Source organism: Lissotriton vulgaris, chromosome 1_1, assembly GCF_964263255.1.
Source record: "Lissotriton vulgaris chromosome 1_1, aLisVul1.2, whole genome shotgun sequence".
Classification (NCBI taxonomy): domain Eukaryota; kingdom Metazoa; phylum Chordata; class Amphibia; order Caudata; family Salamandridae; genus Lissotriton; species Lissotriton vulgaris.
This window is the reverse complement of record NC_141685.1, coordinates 85,932,839-85,946,499: the sequence shown is the minus strand read 5'-3', so window position 1 is coordinate 85,946,499 and position 13,661 is coordinate 85,932,839. Positions and strand designations below refer to the sequence as shown.

General features: G+C 44.9%; 1 protein-coding gene across 1 annotated transcript in view; it reads right to left on the bottom strand.

The window, feature by feature from the left end:
• Positions 1-677: 677 nt before the first annotated feature.
• Positions 678-13,661, bottom strand: part of LOC147737469 (uncharacterized) — a 71,519-nt gene continuing 58,535 nt past the window's right edge. Inside the window, 1 exon segment of the mRNA XM_086924138.1 lies at positions 678-1,396. Coding sequence (XP_086780264.1) covers positions 678-1,396 — 719 coding nt within the window.

The window sequence follows — 13,661 nt, the reverse complement described above, 5'->3', positions numbered from 1 at the left end:
CTTGCAGGGACTCAGTCCAAGTGTGTTGAGTTAATAGGTTTTATCACTTATCCCTAAAGTTAGCTGTAGATACCCTTCTGAGTCCAAGCATTGTTCATAGTGCTGCTTGTACAGGTAGCATGAACAGGAACACATGGATGTTTTCTTTTTAACTCTTCTTCACCAATAAAAACAACAGGTAATTCTTTCCTTTTATTTCAAATTGTGCAAGTTCCAAGTGGATTTCCTGTTACATCATGTTGTTTTTTCTATGTGTACAGAAGTGAACAATCACTGGTAACAGACACTTTTATTATTAACTTTATTTGTTTTTTTTCTTTTCTTCTAGTCGAGTCTTCATTCATCTGGTATTTGAATATCCCACATAATTATATCTTTTTTTCCTGTAATTCCTTCATCTCACAAAAACGGCACTGTTCTGCTCCTGTCTATGTCCTTAGATGAGTCAAAAATATTATTAATGTTATTAAGTTCTTTCCGAATTCACTGCATCTCTAGGATTATTTCTAAGTGATTTAAATGAAGGTGTGTGTTCACTGAGGCTATGTAGGTTCAGAAAAAAATAAAAACTTATCACACTTTTAGTGCACTTGTAAGGTTTACCCCTTGTTTTTTCACTGAGGACTCTGGAGTCCTGATAATTGTCAAAATCTCTTCTGACATTCATTGCAATGCTATCATGTTTCCTCTGTGTGTGCTAATTGATGTATTTGTAGATTTAATAACTGACAGAAGACATTCACATATTCACTGCACCTGAAAGGATTTTTCTCTGTGTGGATTAACTGATGAATCCTTAATGGGGAAGATGCACTAAAACTTCTTCTACACTCACTGCATTTGTATGGTTTTTACCGAGTGTGTGTACGCTGATGTCTATATAGGCTTGATAATTGACTAAAGCTCTTTACGCATTCACTGCACTTGAATGGCTTTTCCCCTGTATGAGTTCGCTGATGTCTTTGAATTTCTGATAATTGACTAACGCTCTTCACACATTCACTGCACTTAAACAGCTTTTCCCCTGTATGAGTTAGCTGATGAATCCTTAATGCTGAAGACTCTATAAAACCCCTGCCACATTCATTGCAAAAATATGGTTTTTCCCTATTATGTGTTCGCTGATGTCTTTGTAGGTTTGATCGGCAAAAGCTCTTCACACATTCATTGCACTTGAATGGTTTTTCCCCTGTGTGTGTTCGCTGATGAATCATGAGATTTGAGGAATCACTAAATTTACTGCCACATTCATTGCAATGGTATTGTTTTTCCCGTATGTTTGTTTGCTGATGTCTTCGGAGATTTAATAATTGACTGAAGCTCTTCACACATTCATTGCACTTGAATGGTTTTTCCCCTGTGTGTGTTCGCTGATGAATCATGAGATTTGAGGAATCACTAAATTTACTGCCACATTCATTGCAATGGTATTGTTTTTCCCGTATGTTTGTTTGCTGATGCCTTCGGAGATTTGATAATTGACTGAAGCTCTTCCCACATTCATTGCACTTAAATGGCTTTTCCCCTGTGTGTGTTCGCTGATGTCTTTGTAGGTTTGATAATAGCCTAAAACTACTTCCACATTCACAGCACTTGTATGTTTTTCCCTTGTGTTTTTTTGCTGATGTCTTCGGAGATTTGATATTTGACTAAAGCTCTTCGCACATTGATTGCACTTAATGGCTTTTCCCCTGTGTTTGTTCTGTGATGTCTTTGTAGGTTTGATAATAGTCTAAAGCTACTTCCACATTCACTGCATGTGTATGGTTTTTCCCCTGTTTGTGGTCGCTGATGTGTTTGGAGGTGTGATAACCGACTGAAGCTCTTCACACATTCACTGCAATGGTATGGTTTTTCCCCTGTATAGGTGTGCTGATGCATATGAGGATTTGATAGTTGACTGAAGTTAGTGTAATGGCACGGTTTTTCCCCTATGTGTGTTCGCTGATGCTCTTTCAGGAGTGCTGATTGACTACATTTCTTCACATATTCAGTACCAATGCACGCAGGGGCTTAGTGCAGACATGAGTGCCTTGCTGCAGACAGGTAAAAGCAGTGTTCTGTTACTATGTAGCAGTTCTTTTCACCTCTCAAGATCTTGATGCTGCCCCCTTCTGTCTGCCAGGTCGTGCAAGGTTTCAAGCGGGCACTTAACAAAGGCAAGTGCGAGGGAGGAGCTACGACACCAACCAAGATGGCAGCATAGTCTCCCGGCTCCGCTGACCTCCGTCCTTCGCTCTATTATCCTGTCGCTTATCCTGGTTACCTGCACCGGATCCGTGTGTGTGATCCGACCTGCTCTCCAGTGGTGCAATCCCGGAGTTTCTCCGCCGTTGTGGAGCGGAGTTACGTCGATGGTCGTTTGAGGCCTAACCCAGCAGGGACGCCGGGGTCTCGAGTGTGGGCCCTGCCGGGTCCGAGGTCGGGTCCGCTCTCTGGAACACTCAGACTTTTTGATTGGTCTGCTACCACCAGCGGCCTGGTGCCCTACAGTAGGTGAGGTGACGAGTGACGCATGGTGCTGTGTCGCGGGGGTCCCTGACCAGGGGTTCGGCATTCACATCATCGATCCCCCTGGGCCGGTGCCTCGCTGCGTATTACTGCTTGCTAACCGTCAGTCCCTCATGGCTTACTCCTGCTCCGCCTAATTTTGCCCCGGAGAAGGCGCCTCTCCGTGGGGACCACCATGTTGGAGGAAGAAAGGCATCTAGCGGAGCAGGCTCGAACTGGCCCGTCACTGCGAACGGTGCTGGAGGCACTCATGGCACTTAAGGGGACCATTGAAGTCCAGGCTTGCAGTTTGTTGTCTGCGGACTCAAAGGCCTGAGAGCGGATCCTGACTCGACACCCGTGCCCCGGCAACTAGCCTGCATTTCAATAGACATTTTGGAGACTTGTTTTGACCCAGCGCTGGAAGCAGAGTTTGCCCCTATTGTACTGGATCTACCCGACTGTACTGTGCCCGATCACCCAATGGAGCCGTTGGAACCCCCGACTGGGTGTCCCTTGGAACATTTACATGTCGTCCCCATTCTGGAACTTTCTCCTTCTCATCTCTTGCTGTTTCGGACCTTGTCGACTACCCTCCCCTGTTGATCTTTCAAGATGGCGGATGGAGTAAAGCTTGGCTTCGGAGACAGGGAGGGGCAACATTGGCACCAACCATCTACATTGAGATCTGCCGTTCTTTTCTCATCTGTTTATTCCTGTTCTGTAGACTCTTGCAGTAATCTGTGGAAGGGACTTTCTTTAATTGACGACTTTATTGAATTTGATCGACAGGGCCAGGGTTGAGATTGTTATCTGGTTCTCTCATTGTGGCACTAGGTTTAACGGGATTGCTTTCTTGGCCTAACGGAGTCCGGGGCGGGGCTGCCTACGACGGGGGAAGGAGACCGGGAGTCCGTAGAAATATGCCCTCCTCCGCTTTCCCTCACTGAGTGGGGCTCTTTGCCTTTTCTTTCTTTCTCTTCTTCTATATTTCGGGTTCTGATTACTGGGCGACAGGCACGCTGCGAGGGGGGTGGCCGTAGTCATCAGCAGGGGTGCAGGGTGGGGGGGTGTGGGGATGGGTGTTCGTTTTTATTTTTGTTCTATGGCCTCTTTCTTCCTTCTCTTCCCTTGTCTTCTTCTCTTTTTCCTATTCCGGGTTAGTGTAGTGGGTTCGGCTTTCTACATCCTTGTTTCTATATCTGTACCTTGACTTTTCTGAGGTTTTGGTGCTCTGGGGCGGACAATAATGCTGGAGTGGACGAATAATAATGCGCTAGTTTATTCTTCTGTCTTATGTCTTCACTCCGTTGACTTATTTTAAAGCGAGTTTATTTTGGGCACGTTGTTTCTTTGCTCGCCCCCCTTTTTATGATCCGAGATACTGTGCGACACCTGACTCTTTCTACTTATTATTTTAAAATGAAAACCTCCTATCCTGTGTCCAAATTGAACTACCTTTGCAACCGATCCGCTTTGTGAATTGAGATCCTATGCTCTCCAGGGAGGCGGGTTTGAAGTATGCGGGTATTAACGTACTAAAATGCTTAGCGGCCAGCCCTGGGGGTTGTAGGCCCTTGTCTGTATTTGATTGCAAATGTTAAATAAAGGTTTTCACAAAAAAAAAACAAAGGCAAGTGCACCATTCGATGAAACTCTCTTAAATTCTTCTCGGCTGATGCCATGAGTGTTGTCACTCTATCCATGAGAGTGAGTTAGAGAACAAAACTGACAGCCAACACGTGTTTCACCCCTTACACGGCCATCCAGCCTGGGGTTTCTTCAGGGCATATTATAGGGTATTGGGAAAGTAGATCGTCTGGATCATTAGGATCCTTTCGGATGCTCTAAATGGCGGGCGTAAATGCCATAGTAGTGTTGTCTCCATTCGTCGATCTCGCAGGATAGCCAAGAATTAATCATGCTCCCAAATCAGTCCTTTTCAAGAACATACTTTATATTTAGCTGCTTTCCCTCATTCTCTTCTTTATTGCACCTTGAACCCTCCATCCATTGCTCATAAACTTTTTCAGGTGACTTCTCCTAAGCTCAACCCTAGTTGACTCTTTTCTATGTTTGTTTAACCTGCCGGAGGAGGCCACGACCCTCCTGAATAGTGGCGGGGCTCAAACCCAATATCGGGGGTCCCTGCTCTGTGTTCTCCAGCTCCGCTTCCTCTGCTCCAGCTGTACCTGCAAAAAGAACTATTGATGGGCAGAATGCAGAACAATGTCATACATTCACCCCAGTACAGAGATCTGGGTCCTAAATCCATTGTTTTTTTGCTCACCATGCCATTCCAATTTGGACACAGCCATATGCAAATCAGTCTTGACCCAACACCCAATGGGAACAGTCCAGCCCGAACTGCCAAGCCAGGTCCTCCCTGGACTGGAAACAAGCATCCTACAACCGGTTTCGGGGTTCCCATGAGGCACAGGGTCAAGAATGATTTGCGTATGGTCAGGTCTAAACTGGGGTGGCATGGTGAGCACAAGAATCATTGATTTAATCCAAGTTTATTGACTGGGGGTGAATGTTTTGATTTGTTCTGCATTCCATCCATGAATTGTGTGTCTTTTGCTTTCTCACCAGCTGTACCTGGGCTCTTTTGTAGCTCCTCCTTATAGAATTCCATCCGTTCCGCTTTCCTAGTCTTCCTGTCCGTCACTCTGGTTAGTGCGAACCCTAAAGTCCGCGTGGGTTCCTTCAGGTTCTTCCTCACCCTCCTGTCTGCAGTACTCTTCCGCAGAGTCCCACCCAAGTCTTCACCTCCCTGGCATTCTCTGGTGGGTAGGGAGGATAGACATTTACACTCCCTCGTCCATCCTCATCCTATTTGTTCTTCCCAATTTCGCCTCTCCTCCTCCACTCATGTCATGTTTCTCTTTATACATGAGCAGAGCAGTGGCGTAAGGATTGTGGCAGCCCCTTGCGAAGTACAAGGAGGAGCCCCCCTCTGGTCTCACTCAGGAGCTCTCTGTCCAGGGTACTCTGCTGAGAGGGCCCCCTAGAGCTTGGGGGACCCCGAACTGCGGGGGCTGTTGGGGTCTTTGTTACATCACTGGAGCTGAGACGGTTTGTGAAGGGAGTGGACGGCAACTGGATCCACCATACTCTGGAAGGAATGGGTCCTAAATGTAGCACCCCAATTTCAGGCAAATGCCAAATGCAGTGAGCTATTCTTTTTAATATACAGTTAATTAAAACCGTAACATACAAACATCATATTGGTACTTTAAAAAATTAAGGATTTAAAGTTGAATAAACATAATAAAATATAACAGTACGAGATAAATACCAATTCCAAAACAGCGTTTCAGGTTGATGACAATATATCACAATTAGCCATTTAGCGCTAAAAGCGAAGTGTATACTGCAGAGGCAATAACAAAAATGCCCCAATGCTTGTTACAGATACCGATAGCTAACTTTCATCAACGTTCAGTTGTACAATAGTAATATAAAATAGAACTTGAGATTAATTCAGCGGCTCTTACTAGGCTATCACTGTAAGTGCATTGTTGATCCCTGCAAGGAGATATGATTTAGCCCCCTTGAGCCCATCTCATGTACTATGTCTGTTTCTTAGTGCTGGGCGGTATGCACCTGCACCTGTGTCTCTGAGTCTGGAACTTATGAGTCAGGGGTTTTTAGACCCATAAATAGTGGGTCAGGATTTTGCGGGGCTGGTAAATAAAGATACAGAGCCACTCAGGATTGCACGTGGAAGAATTCCAGGGAGGTTACTGCTGCGAGTGGAATACAGTCCTTGTTAATGAGGGACAAGCATGGTTATGGGTACACATCGACGCAAACAGAAGTGGAAGCCAGGAGACGTCATTCAGTGTGGCAGGGAACCCAGAGAAGTGTGGATTTGAACTCAGTGTGGCAGGGAACCCAGAGAAGTGAGGATTTGAACTCAGTGTGACGGGTCCGACAACCAGGGGCTTATTGATGGGATTTTGGCGTAGGGCACTGCAGCAAGGCAATACGATGCATTCATGTCCTTTCTTCCTGCACTGGCGCCGTTTTGGCAGCCCAGCCCCCATGCAAGGGTACCTCCGCTGCATGCAAGGTTGTTTTTGTGCAGGTGCTCTTTCCTGAACACAAACCATGCTAAGAGGTGTTTTTCTCTTTGCATGTCTCCTGCAGAATGTCTTTTCACTACGCCTCACCTTAGGAGGCGTACACACTTGGCACCTCCCCAGGTTTACAGGATTTTGTAAATCTGGGGCAGCGTCAAATTCTGTGTGTGTTACGTGGGAAAAACCACTGCAACACCCAAGAAAAGCCTTGTGGGAAAACCCACTGCAACACCCAAGAAAAGCCTCGTGGGAAAACCCACCGCAACACCCAAGAAAAGCCTTGTGGGAAAACCCACCGCAACACCCAAGAAAAGCCTCGTGAGAAAACCCACCGCAACACCCAAGAAAAGCCTCGTGGGAAAACCCACCGCAACACCCAAGAAAAGCCTCGTGGGAAACCCACCGCAACACCCAAGAAAAGCCTCGTGGGAAAACCCACCGCAACACCCAAGAAAAGCCTCGTGGGAAAACCCACCGCAACACCCAAGAAAAGCCTCGTGAGAAAACCCACCGCAAAACCCAAGAAAAGCCTTGTGGGAAAACCCACCGCAACACCCAAGAAAAGCCTTGTGGGAAAACCCACCGCAACACCCAAGAAAAGCCTCGTGGGAAAACCCACCGCAACACCCAAGAAAAGCCTCGTGGGAAACCCACCGCAACACCCAAGAAAAGCCTCGTGGGAAAACCCACCGCAACACCCAAGAAAAGCCTCGTGGGAAACCCACCGCAACACCCAAGAAAAGCCTCGTGGGAAAACCCACTGCAACACCCAAGAAAAGCCTTGTGGGAAAACCCACCGCAACACCCAAGAAAAGCCTCTTGGGCACAGATTAAGGCGGCATAGTGACCTGCACTGCATTGCGTTACTCATGATTTCTGAGGCCACTTAAACCTACGCAGGAAGGCTTTGTGTTGCTTCTTAAATCTATTGAGAGCACTGCGTCATGCATGTACCCCGTTACGTGGTGCAAAAGTGACGCAGGGCTCTCATAAAGAAGCCTGTGAGAGAGAACAGGCCCTGCACCAAATGTGACAGCTGCTGCATACACCCAGTGGCACATGAGAGATGCCAGGCTCCGAGCCCTGTGTGGAAAGAAGAGGCCGGGCTCTACATGAAGTATGTCAGGGACAAGACAAACTGCACCCAAGGCGTGACTTAGTAGACCCAAAGAGGACAGACTCTTTACTAAGTGTAACAGAGGACAGTCCAAGGGTTTGCTTGAAGTTAACCAAAGAGGGAGTGAGAAAGATTAGGTAACAGAGTGCCAATGAACACTCAAAAATACACAAAAACTCAACACCTTATATAAAGGTAAGAATGAACATGAATGCTGTTACTGTTCCACATTAGTACAATCATATTGCACGATGTGTAAATAACCAAAGTTACACTTGTCACCTCTAAGAGTGCAAAAAGGTTTTTCTTTAATCAATCTCAAAACAATACATTTTCAATTAATGTTGTACATCTGTGTAGATATATATCTGTCACAACACTCAAAAATGAGATTCACAATTAAATAGCACACAAATAGACAAAAACTCTTCATTGAGTACAAGACATTATACATTGTTTACATTTAATTCAGGCAACAATGGACAATTGAAAAAACGTCAATCCACGTTTTGATAGTCATCTTCAATTTACATCTCCACCTTGTTCAGGACCAAGGTTTAGATACATCTATAATGTAAACCATCTTTTCAAGTTTGCTCAGCCCGAGCCTTGTCGATACATCTTAAGGGAAGATCGCTCTCATATCTACTGCATACTGATATGATTTTACATATGATACACATTTGCCTAATAAACAATTTCTTCATTTTCAATAAAATACTGTACAAACAAACCCAGGGAACGGTGATGAGAACTTGCTTCACTCTCAGCTTTGCCGGGTTGTACCTGGGCTGGTGGGAGGAAAGTTGATTCGATTAAGGACACGGAGGAGGGGATTATCGCCCTACCTAAGATGATTTGTTTGACAGTAATTAATGCTAATCAATGGTTTAATTGATTTTGGAAAAGTAATTTCGCCTTGGTCTAATGGTTATCATTCTTAGTTGTCGGCTGCAAACTTCCTCTGTTGGTTCATGGGAAATGAAGTTAAGGCTGTTTTTTATTAAGATGCTCTTTAAAGGCTGCTGGATTAATAAAGTAACAAAAGATATGCATAATTGTCACCTCTGTGTACTTAGAATCTAAACTTTCCTTTTCGTTAGCTCTCAAAGTTTTAATTTACTGCAGAAACTGCTTTCAGCTTTTCACTTCAATTCCATCAAGATGAAGTTCAGCTGTGCCACACTTTTGAAATAATTTCAGAATGTCAGCACTCTAGCTGCTCATTAGAACACTGTGGTAAAGCTGCTGATCACCAGGGCGTTAACTGGCAGTCTGCTGCTGGCGTTGAAAGTGCATGTTTCAGTCTGCATGCCAAACAGTATTAATGAAATAGAAGACGATATTTGAGAGCTCATTTAAAACGTTTGCTAATTCTGCTTTCTACAGCAGAAACCATAATTTCTATGACAAAATAAACAGCCTCTTTTTCTTCCTTTTTACATTAAATGTTTTACCAATTTGATGCAATCAAGATGTCTTCAGGTGTGCCGCACTTTTGTCATAAGTAAGACTGTTAGCGCTCTAGTTGTTCTTTAGAACACTCTGGGAGGCTGCAGTAGAACACTGCGTATCAGCTGACATTCGCTGCTCATGCTGGAAGGACACGATTTACTGAAAATGTCAGACTTTTTACAGGGAACACGCTCTCATTTTAACTTTTGGAGCACCTTCTATAACACCTGTGAGAAAATCACGAGAGAACTGTTTTCTCTTAAACATGATTAAAATCAGCTTAGAACAGCTTAGAACAGACAACAAATGATTTGTATTGTAACTGCTAGCATCCTTTAATTTCACAGGGTAAAATCACCTTAAAACAGACCATTCCTAAAATGAGTGTGGTACCATCCACAAATAATGTATATTGTAACTGTTACCATCTTTTCATTTCAATTGGCTCCATGTCCAAGAGTCCTGTAACAGCTGCCACGGAGTGTGATCCCACCTGGCTGCTTGCCATTGGTTTAATCCTCCATCACACTTCTTTGTTGGCTTCTGATTGGTTGGCACTCCTGTAACATCACTTGCGGTTTTCTCTCAGGAGCACCGGCCAACAACAGTTTGGTTATGCTGTAGTTGTATATATGCTCCTTTGTGTACTACTTCTTTTATTTGAACGCATGCATAACTTTTCTCCACACGGGCGCCGCACTTCATGTTTCGCAGGGCACCCATTTCTACTTATTTTGTTTATTGTTATGGTTCAGAAATTGCCTTTGTGCAAGGCCGTCATTCCCGTTGCTAATCTCATCAAATGGTAACTTGATGGTTCAGCAATAAATAACAGTGTTATGTAAGCCAAACAAGGCAAGGTATCATGAGAAAATAGTTATTTTGGGTGCAGCCTGGCAACAAGAAATTTGATTTTAGCGATAATAAAGCATTTTTGAAAATGTGTTTATTTGTTTTGTACTAGTCTTAGTCACCGCCTCTTCAGAGGTCATAGAGGCTGGTGGTGCCGGTGTAGGAAGGGAGAGGTGAGCAGGAGCTTGCTGCCGGTGCTGCTAGCTCAAGAAGCACTGGCGGCACTGAAGCATTCACCGCACAGGGCTGTACGAAGCAGACCGAGACAAAGGCAGCGCAAAGCCAGCATTCCGTCATTTTCAGCTCCCCCTCTACCCCCTTTCTTGCATGTGTGCAGAACACCAAAATCCAACGGCCCTTGCACTTCAGGTACAGAGACACACACGCAATGTACCGTGCAAACACTAGTAATCCTTACACGTGCTTTCTTGCACACAGTTGCCTATTTAGTGCCACACACAACCATGCAGTCATTCATACACAGGCCTCTCCCATACAAATCATCACGTGTTTCCTTGTACACTCCCATCACCATAGCAGCTTAAGTTGTGGCCACAAAACAACACAAGAGAAACAGCGGAGGTGGTTTCACATGATAGAGCAACATGCCTGGCGGGTGAGGGGGAGAGGATAGGAGAGGGAGAGGGGTTTGTTCACTTATTAGTTGTTTAGATAGATATGTGTGTAGATGAGAAGAGACATCCGAGAAGCTGATCTTCGATATAAAGAAATTGAATGTAAGGTTGCGGGAGTTGTTTGGAATTTGGGGAGTGGTTGCCCTTGCGGTGACGGCTATAAGGGGCAAGAAGCGGGGAGCAGGACTGAATAGATGCAACTGAGCTTGTTGACACCCGCTGCTTAAGTTAAGATGAGAAGCTCTTGTTGAAATGTACTGCTACTAATTGACAAGATGAAAATGAATAAAATCTGTTTACAAAAAAAAAAGAGAGAAACAGCGGAGGTGGTTGCGACTGCAATCGCATCCTGAATAACAAGTGGCTTCTCCTCACCACTGTAGTGGCAGTGGTGCTTCGTATTTGCTCCTCCATCCCTCATTTCTACACACAAATCCCATCAACACCCATGGTGACTAACCGTCCCTACTTTTCACGAACTCTCCATAAGAATGCCTTTATACGAAGCCACATCTATAATTTTCATTATTTTTGGTGACAGCCAATGAAGCGGTGTGTTTCACCCTCTAATGGTTGCCACAGACTTTTTGTGGAGAGCTACTATGATTGGCTTGAAAGCCATCAGCCAATCCTAGTGCTCGCTGCTCCACTGAAGGACTTATATGGGCCAATGAGAACAGCTTTGGTTACCCAGCCTTGGGTTGCTTTAGCTCCCGCAAATCACGCTTTCAGTGTTATTCTAAATTGTTTACAGTGTCCTGCACTTTTCAAACTGTAACTCCGTTTGAAATCAACGTCAGCCATGGGCTTCATTACCCCCTTCAATCAACTTCTCCAAGGTAAGTGGAATAATTATGCTTTTCATGTTTTGAAGTTATACATTTGCGTTTAGTTTCAGTGGAATGAAATGTATCTATGGTCACAGTGTTTTCACTCTTCCTCTCTGTCTCCACATGTGTAGTCGTTCCTTCGCTCTTGCCATCTTTCTCTTTCCCTATATCTCTCTTCTGGTTCCCATTCCCAGTGCACTAGGTCTCGCATTTACGAGAGTTTGTGTTATTGCCATTGTACATGATAATCCATTTTATTTGAGTTTTGTTTCTTAAAACATAAATAAAAGGCATTGTCTCTTGCAGATGTGAAGCCTATTGCATTGAAAATGCTTGTTTAATTAATTTATTATGTCACTGAGTCTGGTAAAGGCTGCCAAAACATATTGTTCAGGTTGAAACCAACCAATCAGGATTGACTACTGCCTCCTAATTTGGTCAATCAGAACACATTTGGACACCAACTGCCTAAATATACAGTTATTTTTGACACTTCATTTCTCAAAAACTACTGATTGGATTTACACCAAATAACAGAAAGCTAAATCTGTGGGCCAAGATCTAGCTTCATGCCAAAGTTAGTGTAATGCTGTTCAGCATTTTTTGCTGCAGCACTGTTTAAAGAAGTCTATAGAAAATACAAGGGGGAGACCCCTGTTTTTCTCGGCCCCCGCCTGATGGATCACCTCAAAACTTTCCAGGAAGGAGCTGAAATGAGAGGCCTACTTGTTTTTTATAATGCCCCGGGTGGGCCACATCCTGGGGTATAATAAGCTTCAGAATTAAGAGAGAGGGGGCTCACTTGGCCCCACTTCCCCAGACCAGTTATGACCCTGGAGACCACCACTCCCCAGCCATCCAAACTTAAGGGGAGGGGGCATGTGGCCCCTTCCCCGGGCTGATTTCAGCCCTGGGGACCACAACACCCACGGGGCCTAGCTATCCAAACCAGAGGGGAGGGGGCAGATGCCCCCATCCTGGGCCAATTTTGGACCTGGGAACCCCATTACCCAGGGCCCAGTCGCAATTGTAATGAGGGGAACCATGCAGCCCACCTCCCCGGGCCAATTTCGGATCAAAAGGGGGGCATCCCCAGGCACAAAGCAAAAATCATGAGGGAGGGGAACAAGAAGCCCCCTCCCCAGGTCAATTTTAGCCCCAGGGACCCCATCCGGGGGGCAGGCTGTAAAAGCAAATGGGAATGGGGCAAAATTCACCCCTCCCAGGGCCATTAACCCCTTCCATGCTCATGACGAGCTCAGCTCGTCATGAGGTAGCCTGGAGCTGTGCTCATGACGAGCTGAGCTCGTCATGACAACAGCAAAATGGCAATTCCCAGCACAGGAGGGAAATTGCCTTAGCAGCCATAGTGTTAATAAGCCTGGGGACCCCATACTCCATTGCCGGCTTGGCTATGCCCTGGGGTGCCCGCACCCAGAGCATATCAGTTTCCCTGCCCGCACTGGTCCGAACACGGAAACCTGTGTTTGCTCTCGCTTCGTGGGAGCAATTTTAAAGGTCCTGCAAAGCGAGAACAAACACTACGTCTGCCGCCAGCAGGCAGGAGCATTAAAAAATGCACCTGGCTGCTGAGAGCAGACTTTATAATTGCTTCCCTGCCCGCTCAGCATTTTTAGATTGTCCCTGCGAGTGGGAGCAATGCTGGTTCATGCCATAGGCATGGAGCATCTGGCCCTAAGGTAACTATAACTCACATCCTAGCCATGCACTGCTAATTACCCCACATATTACATCACTCATGATAACTTCTATGCCATCATTGATGATATAATATGCAGCAAAATTATTGATAAGAAAACTGCATGGTGGGCGCGCAAGTTATAGTTACCCGAGGGTACGAATTATAGTTTCTTGAGATAACTTGAACCCTTACTGCTGCATTTCTATGCTTTTGTGTATAAATTGTGAACTGAAAATACCGTCCCTGTAACCTTTGTTTTTTTAGCTAATTTCTCAGGTTTTTAATATTCTATTTCCTAACTATAACGTCCCTGTAAACTTAGTTTTTTTTTCAGTGGATGAATCATAAATATATATATATATATATAATATTTATAGTTAAGCACCCAAAGAACTATGGAATTACTAGCCCCTAGACAAACTCAGAACACTCTCTTGTTCAGGTAACTTGGCAAAGGTGTAAGAAGATCTTTCTCAGTAATCACAGTGAAGC